The sequence below is a fragment of the Motacilla alba genome, chromosome 19, assembly GCF_015832195.1.
Source record: "Motacilla alba alba isolate MOTALB_02 chromosome 19, Motacilla_alba_V1.0_pri, whole genome shotgun sequence".
In the NCBI taxonomy this organism is placed as follows: domain Eukaryota; kingdom Metazoa; phylum Chordata; class Aves; order Passeriformes; family Motacillidae; genus Motacilla; species Motacilla alba.
The window spans coordinates 751,041-773,657 of NC_052034.1; the positions used below are offsets into that span (position 1 = coordinate 751,041).

A 22,617-nucleotide genomic window follows, 5' to 3' on the forward strand; every position below is an offset into this window, starting at 1 on the left:
AAACAATGTTATTTCAGAACTTTTCAATTTCTTTGGAGGTTTGAATCTCTGTGCTGTGATTTGCTCTGCCTCCACCCGCAGCGAACGGCTGTGCTGAGGTTCTGGGGTCTGCAGGGGGCTGTGAGCCCCAGGTGCAGCACCTGCAGCACGTGCTGGCTTTGATGTGGCTGCAGCATTAGGGCTGAGAGTGAGCAACCACCTCTTGTGCCGTTCTGATTGCCCCAGGTCTGTCAAAGGGAGTGTCTTTAGTAATGGCAGGATTTCTCCAGGGTGCTGCATCCAGTTGGCTTTTGCCATCACGGTGTCTGGTTATAACTGTCCCTGGTTTGAATTCTGCAGAAGCTGTTCCTGGACAATCTCAGGAAGGCCCTGGCAGGACACAGTGGGAGCAGGCAGCTGACTGAAAGTGCTGCTATTGCTTGTGTTAAACTCTGCAAAGCATCTACGTACATCAACTGGGAAGATAATTCTGTCATTTTCCTGCTGGTGCAGTCCATGGTAGTAGATCTTAAGGTAAGAATGTCTGTTTTCTAACTGCAGTGAAGAGATTTGAAATAATGAAGTTAACTTTGAGTTTTGTAATTGAATACCAGTGGTTTTCAATGGAAAGTTTTGTATTAAAAATAGCCAAGAATAATCATGGCATCTGATTTATGTATTTATATTTTTCTGAATTATATAGAATTTGCTGTTTAACCCAAGCAAACCTTTTTCAAGAGGCAATCAGAATGCAGATGTAGACCTGATGATTGACTGCTTGGTTTCCTGCTTCCGCATAAATCCTCACAATAACCAACACTTCAAGGTAAGAACACTGCTTATGGTAAGTCATTGTCTACATACTATTGACAATCTGTCAGTTATAAAAGCTGTGCTAACAGCAGCTTGAAGCTCATAAATTAGTTCAACTGTATAAATATCCCTTTGTAATAAATCCCTGCATGTTTTGATAAATCTTTTCACAGCTGATTAGGCTTCTCTTGTTCAGATTTGACAGCTTTGTCAATTTAATAAAAAGGCTCCAGAATGTTTTTCAGGATGATAAGAAAGATGGCAAAGACAAAGATATTCCTAAGTGGCTTTTATGTATTTTTATTGTAGATCTGCTTGGCACAGAATTCCCCATCAACATTTCATTATGTGCTGGTAAATTCACTCCACCGAATCATCACAAACGTAAGTTCTGGCAGTATTTCATCAGCCCAGTGTCTGGGGCTTCTGTTCAGATCCATATCTGCTTAGTACATACCATTGGGATAGCAGGCCCAATCTCGTGAGTGCAGAGCATCTCGGGGCTGGTGCCTGTTCAGGAGGCAGAGCGATGTAGCGAGCAGCTCGGGTGGTTGCTTCAGCTGCAGCCTGTTAGAGGTTACGGGTTTGCTAATGGGCATGCAGGACGATGCTGGGCATGCTGTAGCAGTGTACAGGGAGTTTGGGGTGAGGGTTGGGTGCACCCAGCCTCGCTGGCCCCAGAGCCGGGGCTCAGCGCTGCCCTTGCCTTGCAGTCGGCGCTGGACTGGTGGCCGCGGATCGACGCCGTGTACTGCCACGCCGTGGAGCTGCGCAGCATGTTCAGCGACACGCTGCACCGCGCCATGCAGGGCTGCGGGGCGCACCCCGCCATCCGCATGACCCCGGTAAGCCTGGCACCCTGTGCCCAGCCCTGCAGCCCCTGCCCTCCTCTTCAGCGCCGTGGGGGAAGGACGTGGTGATGCACAGAGCAGCAGGGAGCCACACGTGCTCTGCAGCCCTGCAGTGTTGGGGGATTGGCTGTTCCTGGTTCAATGTCTCTCAGTTTTCCTGCTGCCTTTGAACTGGCTACATACAAGTATTTGTCCTCTAACTGTCCTCTGTGGCTAACTGTCCATTTTAAGCTTTCTGGCTCTGTGAATTGCCAGCTAACATGTCCATCCTTGCTTAATGTGAAAAACCAAAGCATTCTGTATGTGAGGATAATCACTGAAAACTGTGATGCTTTTACCGTGATTGGCATCTTCATTTGTCTTGCTTTATGTTGAGCAAGTTGACTGTTTGGTCTTGGTGACAGCAACAAAGTAAAAGATTTTTCAGCCGTTATGAAACAAAGTTAATATTCTTGGCTGTCTTGGACAAAGTCTTGAGTAAATTCAGATTTGTAGTTCACCCAAATTTTTCCAGTAAGTCCACACACAGCTGTGTTGCTGCATTCTCCTCTGAACATTCCTTGAGGACTTCTGCTGTGGCAAGTGGTCTTGGTAGGTTGGTTTAGAGAACCTAAAATGAGACATAAAAATATTCCTGTTGGGCTTCTCAAAGGAGAGCAAATGAACACAATGCTTTTGGTTGAAAGCTACTCCATGTTTAACTTGCTTTTCACCTGTGTGTATTCATCTGTTGGAGAATAGTTGCCCTGACAATACCCCTGCTCTGACTGGTGGTGCTTTGTCTTCTGCTTCTCACTTTCCCTGTGCCTGGCTGCTGTTGCCCACGTGGTCAGACGCCCGCCAGCCCCTGCTTTGCATGGCCCTGGGCCTCTGCTGCTGTAAGTATGACCCGTAACTACCGCAGAAAAGCCCTTCCTTGCGCTGACTTTTCTGTGCATAGTTACCCGCAGAGCCCGCCGGCCCCGGGCAGCGCCAGTGGAGCTCCTTCCCCAGGAAGGCACTGCTGGTTCTGTGCCCAGCACAATGCTCTACCCCGTGCCCCTGCTCTGGTTTAGAGCTGGTTCCTGATTTCCAGCCTGAACTCACTGGTGCTGAGCTCCTCCACGTCTGTCCTTGTCCGGTGCTGTCTGTCAGCGTCCCGCTGCTGTGGGTCCCTCGGTGCACTGCACAGAGCCTGGCCTGGCTTTCTCACTGACACTCTTCAGTTTGGGTCGTGTGGAGGCAATAAATGCCTTCACAGAAACACATCTCCTGTCGCCACGTGCCTCTCCTAGAAATCCCTGAGCCGTGGCAAACCGAGCCTTAGCACAGAGTTAGCTGCCTCTACCACTGTGCTATCAATTTCTTGACCAGATGCTTTATGCGGTAGGTTTTATTCCATATATTTGCACAATAACTAATTATTGAAATAACATGAAGACCTAATTTCTTGTAGAAGTTAATCATGCCGTGTCATAGCTCATCAGTTACCTTAGCCTAGGTTGAAATCACCTTCTCCTTTTGTTCAAAACTTACAAGCAGTTCACTGGTTTTTCAGCTGAAGGCAGATTATTTTTATTTTTAAGTGATGCCCTGTGTGCCTTTTAGAACTGAAAGGTTCATTTTCCAGAGGTTGTTGAGGTGAACATGGAAACATCTGGCCTGGGGCTGTAGCAGAAAATAAAGACATTACTTTGCCTTTGGAAAAAATTCCCTCTCATGTACTCAGAACAAGTTGGAAACATTTATTTTTATTTCTGTCTCAGACCAGAGAAATAACCAGTAATTCTTTTTGGTCCTTTTTCCACTTTTCTTTTGCCACAGTTTGTCTCTTTTGCAAAAAATTCTCGTATGTCCACATGCAGCTTACTGAAACAGTTGTTAAGGGAACCTTAAAGGTATAGTAGTGACTGCCTTGAGAGAAGGGATTTTGAACTACAAGGCTATGTGACTATATTTGAGTTTTGTATACTATTAAACTTTTTCTTGAATTATAGATGATAAAAACAATACATTTCATAACATGTTTAATTATAACTGATATGTTTGACTACCTTCCTGACAAAGACTGTGATTTTTTTTTTCCTTCTATCAGAGCCTTACATTTAAGGAGAAGATGACAAGCCTTAAATTTAAAGAAAAACCTACTGATTTGGAAACCAGAAGCTACAAGTTCTTGCTGTTGTCCTTGGTGAAACTGATCCATGCAGATCCAAAGCTTTTGCTGTGTGTAAGTAAATCCTACTGTCACACTGTTCAGTTGTAGTGGAATTTACTTTTGAAGCTACTAAATGAGTAAAAATTATTGGTCACCTGACCATCTAGGACACTTCCTACTCATCTTTTTCTCTGGTTATGATGCTCCTGTGGTTTTAAAGGAAGAAGAAACTGTAAGAGACTTCACAGAATCAGAGCAACACAATGAGGGGGAGCATGAAGTTCTGTGACTCTGAAGGGGAAGGTGGGGGAAGGAGAGGGGAATAAAGAAAATTAAAATAAGGGGGTTGCAAATTAGTCATCATTTCAATGAGTACTGTCTTAGATCTTCCATTTTCTCAGGCCTGTGATGGTTTAATATAAAAATATTCCAGTTCTGTCAGAGACACGATATGCAAGGCGTGTTACGGATTAAAAATAAAACGACAGGTTCTCTGGAAGATCCCAAAATCCCCCTAGTTCAGCAGCAGGAGTGCTGCAGGAGCTGTCAGTAGCGCGGTCAAGCAGGGGAAGGCTTTGCAGCTGAGCCTGTGTTGTGTGTTTCCATGCAGAACCCCAGGAAGCAGGGCCCCGACTCGCAGGGCAGCACGGCCGAGCTGATCACGGGGCTGGTGCAGCTGGTGCCGCAGTCCAGCATGCCCGACATCGCCCAGGAGGCCATGGAGGTGAGGGCACAGCCAGCCCCCTGGGGGGACACTGCTGCTGCCACAGCCTCTCCTGCAAAACAGAGTCTGTGTGTGTGTGTGCAGCATGGCTTTGGACAGAAATACCAGGGGAAACCTCTGTGTCTGCAGTATGAGCGTGAAGTAAAGACCAAAAGGAAATGCTGTTGACACCAGCTAACAATGAACCCTTGCTGTTCTATGGAAAATGCTTTTTGTATCTTTTGTTGTTCTTGAAGCAGTTAATGAATATGACTGCACCTATGTCTCTGCCTGTGCTCGGGTACTCTGTACAGTTCTGTCTTTTAATGAAACTCTCTTTGGCTGTAGGCCTTGCTGGTTCTGCACCAGTTGGACAGCATTGACTTGTGGAATCCTGATGCTCCTATAGAAACATTCTGGGAGATCAGGTATGTAAATTAGTTTACACACACGAGAGAAATAGCTGTTTTGATTTGTCTTCTCTTTTGAAATAGCTGTGAGTATTTTGGGAAAGCTTTGCTACGACAGGGAGCTCACGGTCTCTTCGGGCGGGGGGAAAACCCGTCACACGTGACACTAATTTGGACCCTTTGGCAGTTTTAACAGAGAGTGTGAGGCCTGACGGGATGTGAAGAAGGAACATCCCTAGATGTGTTCCTTCCAGAGCAGAGTTGACACGTTGTCAGAGCAGTGTAGGTAACTCGTGCTGCCCTGTCTGTGCTGTCTCTGTCCCGGGCAGAGCTGGAGCTCCAGGCCGGGCTGCCCGCGGGGCTTCAGCTGCTCCAGGCGCGGGCGCTGGGAAGGGTCCCAGGGGAGCTTGGCCTGTCCACGCACACTCTCACCTCTCTGTTGTACTGCTGGAAGCCCAGGGTAGTGTTTGCACAGGGTGTTCATGCTGTGCCTATTTCTATGTGAAACGTAGTGTGATGCCTTCAGAAGTCTTGGTGTCCCATCAGAAGGCTGATGCTGAATTTCGTTTTGCTGCAGTTCACAAATGCTTTTTTATATCTGCAAGAAGCTTACAAGTCATCAGATGCTCAGCAGTACAGAAATCCTCAAGTGGCTGCGAGAGATTCTCATCTGTAGGAATAAATTTCTGCTAAAAAACAAAGTAAGTGAACGTTACCAACTCCCTGTTAGGATCATTAACATGGATTGTTCTCTGTTGGTGTCACTTCCTTTATTTACCAAGTGGAAGAGATTTAGTAGCTACTCCTACATGTTCTGTTCTCTGATTTCCTCTCTGCTTTGTGAGGCACCTTGGTTAGAATTGGTAACCAAAGTTAGGTTTGGGATTTTTTTTTCCCCTTTAGCTTCACAGGTTGTTGTGCTTGCCTGGAAAAGGAATGTTTCACAGAAACATGTGCCTTGTGCCTCTTGGCCTGATACAGGGAAATAGTCTCCAAGGTGAGAGAAAGGGAAGGTAGTTAATGGTAAAATACACATGCTTATGGGTGAAGAAAGTTTTCTTTTGGATCTCAGGTACTTCTGAGTCCCAGAATTCTGGCTTGTTTCTTTCTGATACTCTCAAAGTATTAAATAATGTATTTCTTATGGGAAAATATCAGTCTGGGATACCACTGACACGAGGAACTTGGCAACACCCTGAGTGCAGCAGTGGAAAAAGTACTGTGTAAATGTCCAAGAGCTTTTACCTTCCTCAGATCGATGCCTTTTACTCTTTTTAAGTATCAATTGATATATTCTTTTCCTCCCTTCTCTTTATAGCAATCAGATAGGAGTTCCTGCCACTTCCTTTTCCTTTATGATGTCTCTGGAGGTGGAACTAGTCAAATTTCTCTTGACCATGAGGAAATGATGCGCTGTGCACCAGGGGCTACCCTGAGGAAAGCGAAGGGGAATTCTTCCATAGTAAGTAATACATGGGGGTAGTTAGTTTTAACACTTGATAAAAAACCTGTGGGCAAGTAGAAATTAAATTACTTTTAGAGTTATTTTTGAAAATAAAATTAATTATTTCTGAGGAAGAAAAGATATATGTATCCTAAATAATGTATGTATTTAATGTGCTGGTTAACAATGTTTCAGAATTTACAAAGTAACATTTTTTCCATTAAAAGTTGGCGGATATTTTTTGATAACGATTGCAAACAGCATTGTGACAGCATATATGAGCTCTGGCCCTTTTTAGGATGGCTTATTCCTACTAGAACAGAAGCAGTTTCAAACTTTGGCCAGGGCTGAATTTTCACAAGCAGTGTTCCCAACTGGGAATGGTGTGTTTGCCAGGAGAGCGCTGCCGGATGCAGCGGAACCCCCATCTGCCGCCAAGCCCAGACCAAGCTGGAAGTGGCCTTATACATGTTCCTGTGGAGCCCAGATATCGAGGCAGTCCTGGTGGCCATGTCCTGCTTCCGTCACCTCTGTGAGGAGGCCGACATCAGATGTGGAGTAGATGAGGTCTCAGTGCATAATTTTTTGCCAAACTACAACACTTTCATGGAGTTTGCATCTGTGAGCAACATGATGTCAACAGGTAAGAGTCATGAGTCAGTTAAAGTAACTTTGTACCTGGACAGAAGACTGTTGCTTGTGTTCGAGTTCTTTAAACAGGTTGAGATTTGTGATTTCATGCTGCTCTGGCTTTTCCTGGAATGTCTTAGTTATTAGAGTCGCTAGAAAGTGTAAGGAATTTGGGTGTCTGAGCTCAGGAGGATTTTACAATTGTGTAAAAGAAGCTACCTTTCTAAAGACTTATAGGGGGATATGTTCCTCTTAATTCAGTGATTACTTTCAAAGATCACAAATTTGATGTAGGTGGATTTTCAAAAACTTGGTTCAATGTTCTGTGCCCTTTGCAGGGAGAGCAGCTCTTCAGAAGAGAGTGATGGCGTTACTGAGGCGCATTGAACACCCCACTGCAGGCAACACAGAGGTGAACTAACTTCTCACTTCATATGCTCTGTGTGCATAATAAAAAAGCAAACGCAGAAATATTGTTGCTTCAAGTAGTTTTGAAGTTAAATCTTGAAATATCTTATCTTCTTTCAGGCCTGGGAGGATACACATGCAAAATGGGAACAAGCTACAAAACTAATCCTTAACTATCCAAAGACCAAAATGGAAGACGGGCAGGTGACTATGAATTTCCATTGGTTCAACATTTAGAAGTTCAAAACAAGTCTTTAAGCCTATCTGTTTTAAGGCATTTGAGTTTTAACTCAGCCGAGGACCTGTGTCTCCCAGGTGACCGAGAGCCTGCACAAGACCATCGTGAAGCGGCGGATGTCGCACGTCAGCGGCGGCGGCTCCATCGACCTGTCGGACACGGAGTCGCTGCAGGAGTGGATCAACATGACAGGATTCCTGTGTGCCCTGGGCGGGGTGTGCCTGCAGCACCGCAGCAGCACGGGGCTGGCCACCTACAGCCCCCCCATGGGCCCCCTCAACGAGCGCAAGGGCTCCATGATCTCCATGGTCTCCACCGAGGGCAGCGTGGAGACCCCGGTCAGCAAATTCATCGACCGCCTGCTCACCCTGATGGTCTGCAACCACGAGAAGGTGGGGCTGCAGATACGCACCAACATCAAGGACCTGGTGGGGCTGGAGCTCAGCCCAGCGCTTTATCCTATGCTCTTCAACAAGCTGAAGAATACCATCAGCAAGTTCTTTGATTCTCAAGGACAGGTGATTCACAGTTGTGTGATATTGTTCGCGTTCGTGTCAGTCCTGTCTTTCCCCCGGGTGACTGAAATGGATCCCTGTTTGTGTTCTGTGCACACCCCCTGTGAGCAGAGTGATCGTCACAGCACATGGTAATGATTGTTGTGGTTGTGGTTCCAGGCTGCATTTAACATTCTTGAGTAGTGAACTCTTGAGTGCAGAATCTATGAGATTGTGGAATCCTTATGGCTGGCAGTGTTCACATATTGAATTGTGACATGTATTGGAATTCTGTTGACTTGGTGGTAACCAGAAAAATGCTTGTCCATGAGATTTTTGAAATGTTGCAGTATATTGGGCAAATACTCTTTCTTTGGTTTTATGTGTAAAAAATTAACCAGAAATTGTCATCCTATAGGTCTTGCTAACTGATACCAACACACAATTTGTAGAGCAAACCATTGCTATAATGAAGAATCTGCTGGACAATCACACAGAAGGGAGCTCAGAACACCTTGGACAGGCGAGCATTGAGACCATGATGCTGAATCTGGTTAGGTAAGGAGCCCTCTTGACCTTCCTGTACACAGGCATTGAGTTTAAGAGGTGAGCTGGAGCCTTCTAGTTTGTCTTTTCTGCTTGTGTCCATGGAGAAGCAGCAGTTGATTTTCTCATCCTCCTTATGGTTCTGACAACTTCTTGTGGAAGTTGTGTGGCATAAAGTGCATTGCTGTAGGGTGACTGTTGTTTTTTGAAGAGCTGACCATTCCGTAGCTCGGCCCTATTGCCACAGGCATTCCTGCTTACTTTTCTGTACACTGATTTTAGTGGTTAAAAACCAGCTGAAGGGCAGATTTTGGCTCACTATTAACACCGATAGAAAATTTCGGCCAGAAGAAATCTGCTACTGGTGCAGGGGCTTTCTTGGGGCAGAGGAAGTGACGTAGCATGAAGTATTTAATTAATCTTTTTTGCTTTTTTCTTCAGGTATGTGCGTGTGCTTGGAAATCTGGTACATGCCATTCAAATAAAAACAAAGCTCTGTCAGTTGGTAGAAGTAATGATGGAAAGGAGAGATGACCTTTCATTTTGTCAGGAAATGAAATTTAGGTAAGGATGGCATTATGTAACTTACAGGGTAGAGTACTGTGGGCAGGTGTGGTTTTCTTTGGTTAGGTGGTTAAAAAACAAAACCCCAGCCCTGTCACACCAGTATTCCTGCTCCAGGGAGAGTTCCCTTGTCTTGTTCCCCTGTCTTCAGAATGATTGAGCCAGGTGCTGCATTTACTTTGTGGTGATACTGAACACTTGTAACAATTTAATGTGCCCTACAGACGGGTGGAACAGCCCCAACAAAGCTAAACCAATCTATTTATGTGTGACAGGAACAAAATGGTGGAATATTTGACAGACTGGGTAATGGGAACTTCTAATCAAGCAACAGACGAGGATGTGAAATGCTTGACAAGGTAAGGGGCACTCTTCACCTGTGACAGCATTTGATAGCCATGGCTGAGCTGGCATGTTGGGCTTGCTGTAACAATAATAATGTTAAGGAAAAGATAAACATTGAAACAGAAGCTTTGGTGAGCAACAGCAGATTTATATTTAATGTTTAGTCTTAAATGACTTGGTTCCTGTTAATACTTTATCTAATTTAGAACCTGTAACACAAAATATAAGAGCTGTTTTCATGATGGACAGAACTTTAGTAAAATACCTTTTTATTATTAAAAATATTAATTTTCTTCTGCAGGTAGAGCTATAAGCAAAAGTGACTTCAATTTATTAAATTTTCTTTTTCAGAGATTTGGACCAGGCAAGCATGGAAGCAGTGGTCTCTCTTCTTGCTGGGCTTCCACTCCAGCCTGAAGAAGGAGATGGTGTTGAGTTGATGGAAGCAAAATCTCAATTATTTCTCAAGTAAATACTGACTTTTAACTGTTTCTCTATACGATCACTCTAATGAGAAGCCCTATATGACCTTTATTGCAAACTGTGCTTTTCTTCCAGCAGAAATAATTTTATTATCCCAAGAGGAATTACCTCTTCTCTGGCCCATTTCAAATTCTCTGCTTTGTATGTGTATGGAAACATTTTCATTTAAAAAATAATTAGAAAATGTGTTTGTTTCTGCTAAATGCAGATGTGTGTTTCAGTCATGGCAAAGGTTAGCTGGATTTGATACTGTATTTTATTAGTTTTTATCCACGAAACAAACTGTCTTTGAAGACATCTATTGATAGAGGCACACCAGTGTTGAGGAGAATGGGCACACCAGGCTTGGCACAAAGGGAGGTTGTTGGAGCACAGTTAAAGTTTGGGCTGTGCCATGAGGAGGCTCCTTGGGACGGGGGTGAGGTTTGGGGGGTTTGTTGTGTGATTGCTGCTGTGGGAGAGGATTTGGGGGGTTTATTGTGCATTGGCTCCCGTGGGTGAGGATTTGGGGGGTTTGTTGTTCATTGGCTCCCATGGGTGAGGATTTGGGGGGTTTATTGTGCATTGGCTCCCGTGGGTGAGGATTTGGGGGGTTTGTTGTTCATTGGCTCCCGTGGGTGAGGATTTGGGGGGTTTGTTGTTCATTGGCTCCCATGGGTGAGGATTTGGGGTGTTTGTTGTTCATTGTCTCCCATGGGTGAGGCTTTGGGATATTTGTTGTTCATTGGCTCCCATAGGGGTGAGGATTTGGGGGGTTTGTTGTTCATTGGCTCCCATAGGGGTGAGGATTTGGGGTGTTTGTTGTTCATTGGCTCCCATGGGTGAGGATTTGGGGGGTTTGTTGTTCATTGGCTCCCATAGGGGTGAGGATTTGGGGGGTTTGTTGTTCATTGCCTCCCGCGGGTGAAGTTTGGGGGGTTGTTGCGCGCTGGCCGCCGTGGCAGGGCGCGTGTGACCCTGGCAGCTGTCCCCAGGTACTTCACGCTGTTCATGAACCTGCTGAACGACTGCAGCGAGGCGGAGGAGGACGGCGCGGCGGCGGGCGGGCGCAAGCGCGGCATGTCGCGCCGGCTGGCGTCGCTGCGGCACTGCACCGTGCTGGCCATGTCCAACCTGCTCAACGCCAACGTGGACAGCGGCCTCATGCACTCCATAGGTAACGCCCTGCCCGGCCTGGCCCCTGCCCCCTGCCCGTACATCCTCCTCACTGCTGCTCTTCTCCGCGCCAGGCTTGGGCTATCATAAAGACCTCCAGACCAGAGCCACGTTTATGGAAGTCCTCACCAAAATCCTGCAGCAGGGGACAGAGTTTGATACCTTGGCAGAAACGGTGCTGGCAGATCGGTTTGAGAGATTGGTGGAGCTGGTTACAATGATGGGTGATCAGGGGGAGCTTCCTATTGCTATGGCTTTAGCCAATGTGGTGCCTTGTTCTCAGTGGGTAAGTTGATTTTATTTCCTACGTTTTGGTAAAATAATAAGACTTGAAGTAAAAAGTGCAACAACAGTCTGGTACTGGGAGAACAGAGCTGCCACTGACAACAGCTAGCCTTTCTTTGTATGTTCTTAAAAATATACTGAATCTAAGTTCAGATCTTGGTGATAAACTGCATTTTAGTTAATGTCTAGGAACGATTTTATATGCAGTTATTATAAAAAATGCATCTGGGCTGGTTATTTATTACAGGTGGTGTGTGCTGTGATGCAGACACACAGAATTGTATTTGCTCTTCTGGGTTTTAGCAAGATGAGTTGGGCTGTGTTATACAGCGGAGTAACTGCTTGTCTGTCTGGATAACCATTATGAGCTTGTAAGACTGGATATCCTGGGGCAGGTTTTTAGACAAGCAGTAGCATAGGAAACGTTTGCAGAGAGATTGTTTTTGTGTAATTTGATATTTACCTGCCAGAGCCATAGCAGACATAAAGCTTTATTGCAAACTGCTCGGTGGTTTTGTCCTAGCACTGGGGTTTTGTACTTGCCTTGGCTCCCTGCGAGTCAGATTAACTCTTCCTCCTCCCTTTAAGGATGAGCTGGCTCGTGTCCTGGTCACCCTCTTTGATTCCCGGCACCTGCTCTACCAGCTCCTCTGGAATATGTTCTCAAAGGAGGTCGAGTTGGCTGACTCCATGCAGACACTCTTCAGAGGAAACAGTTTAGCCAGTAAAATAATGACTTTCTGTTTTAAGGTACATAATCTCTTTTTTCCCCTCTGGTACAGATCTCTTCAGTAGCAGGAAAAGTTTAGTAATATGAAAATACAAAGCTGCTTGTCTGTGGGGTTAAGCACTTGAGTAATGGGATTAGATAAAAGCCATACAGAGTTGCCTTTGGATCTCTGTTTCAGTTAGTCTCAGCTCTCACATCTGTGAAGTTTAGGGAGTTTTCTTTTTGTGTTTTAACATTTAATGAAGTGAATCCTGTAGAACACTTATGCTGAGACCCTTAAAAAGTAGGTATCCCTTTGGCACTTAACTTTTGCCTTTCTGACTAGTTCAATTGTATGAGTGATTCTGGGCCAGTGCCAGCTGGAAGACTCTTCCTGCTAAATTCTGAGGTCTTGTTTGTGCTCCCATTTCAGTTTAAAAAGCTGTGTACAAACAGAGGTGAAGTGTGGAGTCAGTGCTCTAAGGAAGTGTCTGCTGGTTAGCGCAGTTGTTATTTTTCTCTAATTAGAAATGAATTAAAATACCTGCAGAAATTGATCTTGGTTGTGTTCCAGAGGTGAGACTATAATATACAAACCTGAGTTTTACAGGAATTTGTCTTATGCCAAAACAGACCAAGTGTTTTCAGGCTGTGAAAGCTTCCGGAACTTTGCAGCATTCGTGTGTCAGTCTGGGCTCTGTCCTTGTTTCCCCTGCACACAGGTCTATGGTGCTACATACTTGCAGAAGCTGCTGGAGCCCTTGCTGCGGACTGTGATCACATCCCCTGAGTGGCAGCACGTCAGCTTTGAGGTGGATCCAACAAGGTTTGCGATTCAGGGCGAGCAGCAAATGTGTTTATTTGTAAACATGATTCCCACTCATTGTAATAGGATTCCTTTTTCCTTGTTGCAGATATTTTCCTCATGCTTTCATGCTGTTGTACCTCTCACTTTTCGAGACACACTAATTGTCTCTGCAGCCCTCTGCTCTGTTGCTTTACATTATTTCTAACTCTTAGAAAAATCAAAAGTCTTCATCTCTTAAGTAGCTTATCCAAAGATAGGCCTTCTAATGAATGCTTTAACCATCAACTGTCTACCTCAAAATTCCTTTCAGATAAACCATCATGAGCTGATAATGCAATTATCAGTTGGAATTGTGTATGCGTGTGTTTGTGTGAAGTGGTCTGAGAGAATCCCACCTACAGCTGTCTGTTCATTACTGAGTTTTACACGGCCTTCTATTTGTACCTTATGTGGTTTAAAATAGTGGTGGAACTTTTGTGTGAAAGATCACAAGTATTTCCATAAGAAAAAGGGGAAATGAGGTTCTTACCAAGGATGTAAGTGCAGCTTGTGTTGTGTCTGATTGCTGGTCATACATGTGTGGGTCTGTTTCAGGCTGGAGCCCACAGAAAGCCTTGAAGAGAACCAGCGGAGTCTCTTGCAAATGACAGACAAGTTTTTTCAGGCAATCATTAATTCCTCCTCGGAGTTCCCACCCCAGCTGCGCAGTGTGTGCCATTGTTTATACCAGGTATGCCTGCAGTGCTTGCCTGCCCCTAAGCTTTGGGGTTGGTTTGTGAAATTCCAGCAGTTTGGAGCTTGGTGCTAGACACAGGGGGCATTTCTAAAGGCTCTGCTCAGACCTTTGATAAGGAACAGCAGTCTGAACGCTGGGGCTAAGTGGTGTTTTAGGGCTTGTGTTTGCAATCAGGAGGTGACTGAAGGTACCCAGGTTCCCTGGCCTCCATCCCAGCCCCTCTGCTCTGTCCTGTGGCTGCTGAGCCCAGTGTCCTGCTGGATCTCCTTGTGTGTTTCTGACGGATTCAGCTGCTGCTAAAAATCTGAGTAGGAGTTCCCTCAGGGCTCACTGGGAATACGGTTTGCAGTCCAGTTGGAGGACTCACAGAAATGCTGTGCCTGGTGGAATATTGGAGCTGTGGTCTCAGTGAGGTGCTCTGGAAGAGCCACTTCTGCTCTTTCTGCCAAAGTCTGTATTCAGGTCTAAAGCAAAGCCAAGCAAATGGGTTTTCTGACCTCTGTGAACTAATGATGAGTAACAAAAGTCCTGTCACATTTGCACAGGGGATGCTGGGGTGGTCAGGGCAACTGCTGCAATCCCCAGAGCTTGGGAGTGAGAACAGGGAATGTGTGTTGGGACTGTTGTGGTCAGGGCTTGTTCCTGTGAGCCCTTGCACTGGAGCAGGGGTGCAGATCCTGAGCCTTGTTCCTGCCTGACAGCTCTGTAAAAGCCTCTGAAGGCTTTTGGTTTCTCTTCCTGACAGTGGCTGTGTTTGGGTTGGTGGCAGAGTGACTTTGGGTTTTTTTGATATGTTTGGGTTTTGTGTTCAGGAAGGGAAGTGGCCACATTGGTCTCCTTCATGGCCACAGAGTCACAGACATCAGCTAGAAGAATATTTGAGTGTTACTGAAAATATCACACACAGCCTTGGTTGTTCCTTCTGTTATTAGATGTTGCATTCTCCCACACCTCATCCCAGAACTGGGTCTATATGCTGTTTCCAGGATGTGTCAGATTATTGCCATTTCAGTGGTCCATTGGTAGCAGTTATTTCTGTGCAAACCATTGGTCATTCCTTCATGAAATGGAATTTTTAAAATGTGCTCACCAGCAGGCATTCCCAGAGATTCTTCTATGGAAGCCTTTCCAAGTGTGTTGCCTTTATTCTTGCCTTTACTATGTGTGGTAATAAGGGTAATTTGTTCCCAAAAGAGATCATTTACTGGCAGATATACAAGTGGTATTGACTGATATTTAGCTTCAGTATTTACTACTTTAACTGTTTCTAGTAACAACTAGATTTCTGTACAAGTGTTTGACTAACACTATTTGTGATGAACATTCTGTACTTAAAATTACAGACAGCTTTGAAGAGCCTGGCCTTTATCTGAAAGAAAGTACAACCAAGATCTGATTTGAGGGCATTAATCCATTTTTATCATAAGAACCAAATAGGTGATTTTTATAAGATAGCTTCCCTTTTAAAAAGGTGAACGTGTTCCATCCCAGGCACTAGTGTGAGAGTAAATTATACCCAATTTTGTGGTGGTTTTTTCATGCTTAGAGTTTTAAAGTAACTGTGTGCAAAGAATGCCCATCAGATGTGTTCTGTAAATGATTAGTAGCTAGTTTTAATCACTGTAGCAACCTCCCAGAAACGATGTCTTGAGCTGGATATTGCTGGCTGGTGTTTCTGTTTGGGAGCAGAGCTCAGTGAGTGTTTTTCTTTGGAAACATCAATAACTGGCCACTGGGACCGATTCACCTGGCTCCTTACAGGTAATGTATGTTCAGGAGTGTGATGTGAGAACGAGCATGCTCGCAGTAGCTCCTGCAGAGGGTCTGTGCTGGCTCTTCCATCGAACCCCCACAAACATCCATGGGTGTTCTTGTGAAAGCAAGGTGGGAATTGTCTTCTTGCTGCAGTATCCCAGTGAGTGGAGTGTGTGTACATCTGCTCCAGAGCCACTCCTGGAAATTACACAGGGAAAGCTGGCAGAGGTGCCACTGGTTAAATATTCCTGCACAGGTTTCCGTGCAGCTTGCTTAGCAGAGGGTTTTACAGGCTGCTTTGGGTTGGGGTGTTTGCTTTTCTCCGTCCTGGACGTGTGGAAGCTCTCTGCCAGTGCCAGTGGGACCCTCTGGAGGTGGCAGAGTGCTGCAGCTGGCTGGGACCCAGCCCTGGGTGCTGCTGGAGGCTTCCCAGGGGTGCCCAGCCCTGTCCCAGCTCCCAGGAGTGTTGGTGCACCTCTGGCTGGGGAGCAGGGCACGAGGGGCCGGGGCTTTGCTCAGGTGCTGCTGGAAGGAAAACAGAACTGGGGCCCTCATGGAGGGTCCCTTTGCATCTCAGGGAAATGCAGAAATAAGCACAATCAAGTCAGATCTCCTGACTTGGAAATCTCTAATAAATTAACATAGACTGTAGCTTCTTTCTTCCTTTGTCCAGAGAGTGTTTTATGGCAGAGTTACCTCTCACAGTGTAATAACCCTGATGGTTCACAGGTCTAACCAAATTGAAGGACACACAGAGAAACATTGGGAGATTCGAAACTCTAAATTTAATTTAAAAAGCAATATGTATTTCAAAGGTATAACACTACTATTTGTACTGTTAAAACTATTTGGGGATGGTAAAATACATTTGAAAGCTGAATACACCATTTAAGGCCCAAGATTGTGTATCATGAGCCCATTGATGTGGTTTGACTTTTAATCTAGCCAGAAATAGTAGAAATGATTGAAATTCAACATTTGCTTGTTTTGTATTTAGTGCTTTGTAAATAAGATGTAATAAAAGTGTGGAATAAAAACTCCATCATCAGTCTTTAGTTTATATATTTCATTTTCTGTTGGTTATGTTTGTTACATTTTACTGTGTAATTTATGTACAAGTCAACATTGGTTTTTTGTTGCTGTATGTAGTTGGTGCTGTGACTTGTTTGTGCTCATCTCTGTTCTGTAGGCAACTTGCCACTCTCTACTGAATAAAGCTACCGTAAAAGAAAAAAAGGAAAACAAAAAATCAGTAAGTTTGGAGACCTTTTTATTAGCCATTTCTTTCAAAGCACAACAGAAATCTTTTGCTGTTTGTTCAGAATATCTTCACTTCAGTCTATTTGACCTCACTGTAAAATCATTCTACTAATTCTGGCACAAAATAGCTTTCATTTCAATTAACACTGGAATTAAGTTAGATTTAAAATATTCTCTGTGTGCCTATTTGAGTAAAAGAGACATTTTTAACATTACTGCTTAGTATTTAATGTTCTGACTCTTCTAGCCTTGCCACCATCTTCAAATTAAAAAATTGTGGAAGAAAAATATTTCCTTTGGTTTTGAGAAAAATCTGGGTCTGTTGAGCTGCTTTAACACTCTGGCAGATAACCTGAGCTTGCATCCTGGGCAAAGAACAATTAATATTTGTGGGGTACTCGAAAGAGGCTCGTGGGACTTGTTTATGACATATTTTCTTCTGTTTGCTTTGTGATTAAGTGAGAAAACCCCAACTTTAGCACTTGCATATTTCCTGAGAAAAGCAGCTTTTCCATTTGAAGTAACTGTTGTTAGGGTTTAGATCTGTGGGTTGCTTTAGAGCATTGTCTTCAAAAGTTCAGACTTACTCTTTTCTTTGGCAGTGACCTCAAAATATAAAGTATGAATCGAGCAGAATGGAAATCTAGACTTTTATTAAGTACTGTTATTTTTGCTGTAACTGAGCAGAATAGTAATCACGTTTAAAATGCAAAAGTTGTGGGCAAACCAGTATTTTACAAGGAAATGTCAGTAATTGCATCACAAGGTAACTGACTGGAGTTGCTAATGAACCAAAGTGATTCTTGGTGTATTTTGTACTAATGGCTTTGTCTGGTTTAAGCAGCATGATTTGAGATTGCATTAGTTATGTTTTGAAGTATTTTACTAAACTGGCATTTGTTTGGAGTTTGGTTTTTTTTTAATTTTAAACTATACAGGATAATATCAAGTTTGCTCATTTTATTCTGTGGAAAGGAAGAATCTGACTCCTTTTGATTAACCACTGTTACTCGTTACAGTATATACATATGGATATTGATGCTTTATGGAACCACACGTTGAATATCTCAGAACTTTATTTTTGGCAGGAAGCTTTGTCTTTAACTTTTCAAAGTTAAATCAGAGACATCCAAAGAACAACTCTCCTCTTAGTAATGCATAGTTGATTTCCTAAAAGAAAAGAGATTTCTTCTGAATTATTTTTTTCCTGGATGGCAAAGGACAGTATTTTAAATCTGCTCAGTGGTTTTATATGTGTATATGTAGGCAGAGGAGTGCGCTGGCCACTCAGCTCTGGCTCCTTCTGTCCTGCTGTGGACAGATGATGGTTCTGAAGGGTATTTCTGCAAATAGCTCCTCTTCACAAACAGAAAATTACTCCTGAAGCTGTAGAGCACAATGTTATTGCTGGAGAGGCCATGGCTCAGTTGTGCAGTTACAAACACACAGATCAAAGCCCCACTCCCTGTGCTGGGGGAGGGCAGTGCACACCTGAGACACCTGCGGGGTCCCTCCGGGGGCAGGGCCCTGCTGGGGTCAGCTCTGAGCCATGGCCAGGAGCTCTGGAAGCCGTGTCCCTGCCAGGGGAGCTGTGCAGCAGCTGAGGGAGAGCCAGCTGCTGCCCGAGAGCCCCGCTCCTTTCGCTCTTGTTCTGGTTCTCTGGGATGCAAGAGTCCGGCTCCGCTGCGCATGGTGGGTGTGGAAGGAGTGCTTTGGCTCGGCTTGCCGGCGAGGCTTGGGCAGGCCGGGCCCGCGCCTGACGCAGGCTGTTGTGTGTGGTTGTCCGTGCACAGGTGGTGAGCCAGCGCTTCCCCCAGAACAGCATCGGGGCCGTGGGCAGCGCCATGTTCCTGCGCTTCATCAACCCCGCCATCGTGTCCCCGTACGAGGCGGGCATCCTGGACAAGAAGCCCCCGCCCCGCATCGAGCGCGGCCTCAAGCTCATGTCCAAGGTGAATCCTGTGTGCCTGCCCCTGGTTTGTGTTCTGCTGCTGCAGTACTGCTCCTCGAGCAGTGGGAGGAGATGGGGGAAATGGGGAGCGTTTGTTGGAAGTGCGGTGTCTGGGCTGTGTTTATGCATCGTGGCATCGCTTGAGCTCTCAGTGGTGTGAGGATGGGGACGAACACTTTGCCAAAAGGATGGGTAAGAGACTGGAATTCCAGCCCTTCACTTGAACTTCTCATTTGGAAGCTAACAAAGAGGCTGATGTTCCTGTGAGCACAGTGAGGGTAGCAGCAGCCAGCATTTATCAAGTTCATCCCACTGCTAAAGAAGGGATTTTTCCTGTTTTAATCTTATTTGGTCATATTTCTTGTAAAAAACATTTTAAAAAGGTTTAATGTAGGCGTACAGATTTGGTGGCCTGTGTATATTATCCATTGTAAATGTTGGGAAGTTGTAATTTTTTTTAGATAGGGGTGTGCTACTGCTTTTACTTACCTGTCTTAAATTCCAGGAGAAATATTTAATCACTTACTGGTGGTTTGAAAGAGTATTTATTTTCCTAGTTTAAAGTTCATAAAAAAGTGAACTGGTTTTTAGTATTTAAAAGTATGAGAAAGAAAATACTTTGAAAGTGAATGTATATTAAATTACTCACTGGCTTTTTGTTGTGAAACCTCAAGACAACAAGTGAAAATGAACTGTTTCTACCAGTTCACCTTCACTGGCAGGAATGTTTGTGTCAGTTACTGTAACAGCAATACATTAAACCTCTGTGTGTCTGTGGCATGCTTTTCCCTTTAGATCCTTCAGAGTATTGCCAACCACGTGCTGTTCACGAAGGAGGAGCACATGCGGCCTTTCAATGACTTTGTGAAGAGCAATTTTGACGCGGCGCGCAGGTACGGCCTGGGGACGGCACACGGCTCCTGCGGCGTGCAGGGAGAGCCGTGGGTGCCCCGCAGGACAGCCCCTCGCTGTCCCTGCCACGCCGACGTGTGCCCCTGGCTGGGATTTGCAGGTTTTTCCTGGACATCGCGTCCGACTGCCCGGCCAGCGACACCGTCAACCACAGCCTGTCCTTCATCAGCGACGGCAACGTGCTGGCGCTGCACCGCCTGCTCTGGAACAACCAGGAGAAGATCGGCCAGTACCTGTCCAGCAACAGGTGAGCCTGCAGCCCTGGCACGACAGCCTCTGCTCAGGGGAGAGATATCTGGGATGGCTTGTGTTGGAAGGAACCGTAAAGCTCATCTCAGCCCAGCCCCTGCCATGGCAGGGACACCTTCCACTATCCCAGGGTGATCCATGCCCTGTCCAGCCTGCCCTGGGACACCGCCAGGGATGGGGCAGCCACAGCTTCTCTGGGAAACTGTGCCAGGGTCTCCCCACCCTCCCAGGAAAGGATTTCTTCCTAATATCCAATCTAAATCTCCTCTCCTTCAGCTTAAAGCTGTTAATACTTAGAAATACTCCCTTCTGTTGCTTCTGTTATTACTGAGAGGAATATTAGTCATGATTGAAGATTTCTCATAATTACTTTAAAAAAAAAATCCAGCTTGTTCCAGTTGAGGAAGGGTGGTGGGAGTTGCTGAGTAAAGGAGTTTGCTGACAGAGTACGTGATGTTTGTAGGGACCACAAGGCTGTTGGACGACGACCTTTTGACAAGATGGCAACGCTTCTTGCCTACCTGGGGCCTCCTGAGCACAAACCTGTGGCAGATACACATTGGTCCAGCTTAAATCTCACTAGTTCCAAGTTTGAAGAGTTTATGACAAGGTAATGAGATTGTTGTGGTGGGGACAGTGTGGGTTTCTAGACTTTATCATGTGAGGATATGCCAGTAGTTCTTAAGACTCTCTACTATCAAGACTCTCTGTTTTAAAGGAGAGTTTAAGAAGCTGAGTCTACACAAACCTTTTAGGTTTCTGAGTGGATTTTAATTTAAAAAACTAAACTGAGTATGAGAAATGGTGGTAACATATGTGAGGAAGGCTCAGGATTGTGTAAACTTAATACTTTTGTTCAGAGATGGAAGTAAAGCGGGTTTGGGATTTTTAGAATTTGTTCGAAAGGCAATTGTGAAAGTTGATGTCAATGTTTTGCTTTTTAGGCATCAGGTACATGAAAAAGAGGAGTTCAAAGCACTGAAGACATTAAATATTTTCTACCAAGCTGGGACATCCAAAGTTGGCAATCCTGTTTTCTACTACATCGCTCGGCGGTAAGAAACCTTTCACCTTCCCAGTCTGAAATGAACCTGTCAGTCAAAGGTGTCAGGTGTATGTAAGAGACACCAGCTTGGTAACAAACACGAGTCTGAAAATAGCTTATTTGTTAGCATTTGCTGACAGTATTTTTGACTTGTTTCCTAAACCAAGATTGTCATTTCAAAGTAATTACACTCGTGACGGGAGTCATTTCTGGAGGGGTTGAGGAAAGGGAGATCCCTGTGCTCACCCCCAGGTGTGGTCAAAGGCAGCTCTGAGGACTGGATGAGCTGCTGAAGCTGCTCTCTGTGCTGAGGTGCTGCTGGTGGGGCTGTGCTGGCAGCACTGGGGAGGCTGGTTTGGCTTGGGGAGCCTGGAGTGCTGCCAGGGCTGGGATTTCTCCAGTCCTGGCGTCACCGGGCGCTTTGGGGTGCTGGCAGAGCCCCCGGGGTGTTCGTGGTCTGGTCATTGCTGGTGCATTTTGTGCCTCTGGGCAGAGCCCTGCCTGGGGCTGCTGGGCTTGCTCTGTGGTTTGTGCTCCCTGCTGCCTGTGGTGGCAGTGGCACTGGGGGAGCCACTTTCAGTGTTGAGAGGATGTCATCAGTGGTGATTCTTTGGATGCAGTGAAAGAACACAAGACGAGGAGCATCGTTTACCTTCTGTCCTGATTTTCTGTCTTCAAAAGCCACACAACAGTCCATGAAACCTGCAGGTGTGCTGGCAGAGGGGGCTGGCTTGAGGGCAGCCTGGATGCTTTTTATCCCTAATGTTTAATCCCCTTACATGCACAGAGTTAGAATCCAAGGCAGTCTTCTGAATTCTCTTTAAAAACCTCTTTGCTTGCCACATTTTTCTTCTCCATTTTGTTCCATTAGACACAGTCTTATTTCATGTCAAGTCAAACAAAATCCTGCATTGTTATCCTGCCTTGTTCAGACAAGAAATTAGGCATACAAATGCAGAGAGTAGTGATAACCCATCTTAAAAAGTGACTGTGCCTGGCAGTGATCCGAGGCATCCTTATGTATTCTGTGCAGACCTGACATGCAGTGTTTCCTTCTTGCAGTGCAAGAAATGGTTATTTCATCTGCAGAGAAAGAATTTCTGGAAGTAAATCAAGACAAAAGTTTGCACCACATGTTTGCTAGGCCTAGCTCACCTCCCTCTTCTTTAAAAGCAGAAAAATTAATTTATCCAAAGATGCCTCACTGGGCAAAATTGTCTTGGTCCAGTCAGCCAAGCATTCCTGCCTGGAGAGGGTGGGCAGGAGCAGATTCTGAACGTTTTATCCAGGTATGGGATATTAATGACATTGTTGTACTGCAGCATGAGCCTTGCTGCTCGGTGAGTTATTACCTTTGTCTTCACAGCTGCCCAATTCGGGAATCCTGGCAGGGCTGCCTTTCCAACCAGCAGGAAGGGCTCTGCTCTGGGATGATGCTCTGGCATCATCTCTTCTCACAGGGATGTGGCTAAGTGGAGCTTATTTGGGGTGTTTGTCTTCTGGTTCTGAGACAGGTGTTGTGTTTTCAAGGTGTGAAATGTGGAAACGTTGTTTAGATTGGAGCTGCCAGGCTATTTGAGGGCTTGTAGCAGGCTGGGGTTTTTTGGGGTTGTTTTTTCTCCCCCTTTTTTTTTCTATTTTTTTATAGTTGAAGATCTTGTTGCTAAGGCATTGTTGAGTCATTTTACTGATATATCTGGATCAGTT

At 45.2% G+C, this 22,617-nt stretch overlaps 1 protein-coding gene across 6 annotated transcripts in view; it reads left to right on the forward strand.

The window, feature by feature from the left end:
* NF1 (neurofibromin 1) overlaps nucleotides 1-22,617 on the forward strand; it is a 74,624-nt gene that overhangs the window by 15,499 nt on the left and 36,508 nt on the right. For 3 of the 6 annotated variants that reach the window (XR_005259393.1, XM_038157654.1, XM_038157655.1), the window contains exons 9-36: nucleotides 340-513; nucleotides 683-805; nucleotides 1,102-1,176; nucleotides 1,506-1,637; nucleotides 3,718-3,852; nucleotides 4,391-4,504; nucleotides 4,832-4,911; nucleotides 5,471-5,594; nucleotides 6,212-6,355; nucleotides 6,734-6,980; nucleotides 7,306-7,379; nucleotides 7,496-7,579; nucleotides 7,691-8,131; nucleotides 8,526-8,665; nucleotides 9,095-9,217; nucleotides 9,493-9,576; nucleotides 9,914-10,030; nucleotides 11,020-11,201; nucleotides 11,275-11,486; nucleotides 12,074-12,235; nucleotides 12,917-13,020; nucleotides 13,597-13,732; nucleotides 16,683-16,745; nucleotides 18,547-18,705; nucleotides 19,500-19,597; nucleotides 19,717-19,863; nucleotides 20,329-20,475; nucleotides 20,810-20,920. Coding sequence is in view for 4 of the 6 variants with exons in the window: in XM_038157654.1 (XP_038013582.1) it covers nucleotides 340-513; nucleotides 683-805; nucleotides 1,102-1,176; nucleotides 1,506-1,637; nucleotides 3,718-3,852; nucleotides 4,391-4,504; nucleotides 4,832-4,911; nucleotides 5,471-5,594; nucleotides 6,212-6,355; nucleotides 6,734-6,980; nucleotides 7,306-7,379; nucleotides 7,496-7,579; nucleotides 7,691-8,131; nucleotides 8,526-8,665; nucleotides 9,095-9,217; nucleotides 9,493-9,576; nucleotides 9,914-10,030; nucleotides 11,020-11,201; nucleotides 11,275-11,486; nucleotides 12,074-12,235; nucleotides 12,917-13,020; nucleotides 13,597-13,732; nucleotides 16,683-16,745; nucleotides 18,547-18,705; nucleotides 19,500-19,597; nucleotides 19,717-19,863; nucleotides 20,329-20,475; nucleotides 20,810-20,920 (3,932 nt within the window). In the remaining 2 variants the exon portion in view is untranslated. Of the gene's footprint in view, nucleotides 1-339; nucleotides 514-682; nucleotides 806-1,101; nucleotides 1,177-1,505; nucleotides 1,638-3,717; nucleotides 3,853-4,390; nucleotides 4,505-4,831; nucleotides 4,912-5,080; nucleotides 5,176-5,470; nucleotides 5,595-6,211; nucleotides 6,356-6,733; nucleotides 6,981-7,305; nucleotides 7,380-7,495; nucleotides 7,580-7,690; nucleotides 8,132-8,525; nucleotides 8,666-9,094; nucleotides 9,218-9,492; nucleotides 9,577-9,913; nucleotides 10,031-11,019; nucleotides 11,202-11,274; nucleotides 11,487-12,073; nucleotides 12,236-12,916; nucleotides 13,021-13,596; nucleotides 13,733-16,682; nucleotides 16,746-18,546; nucleotides 18,706-19,499; nucleotides 19,598-19,716; nucleotides 19,864-20,328; nucleotides 20,476-20,809; nucleotides 20,921-22,617 lie in introns of those variants that run through there. The other 3 variants (XM_038157656.1, XM_038157657.1, XR_005259394.1) reach the window with 2 other exon arrangements.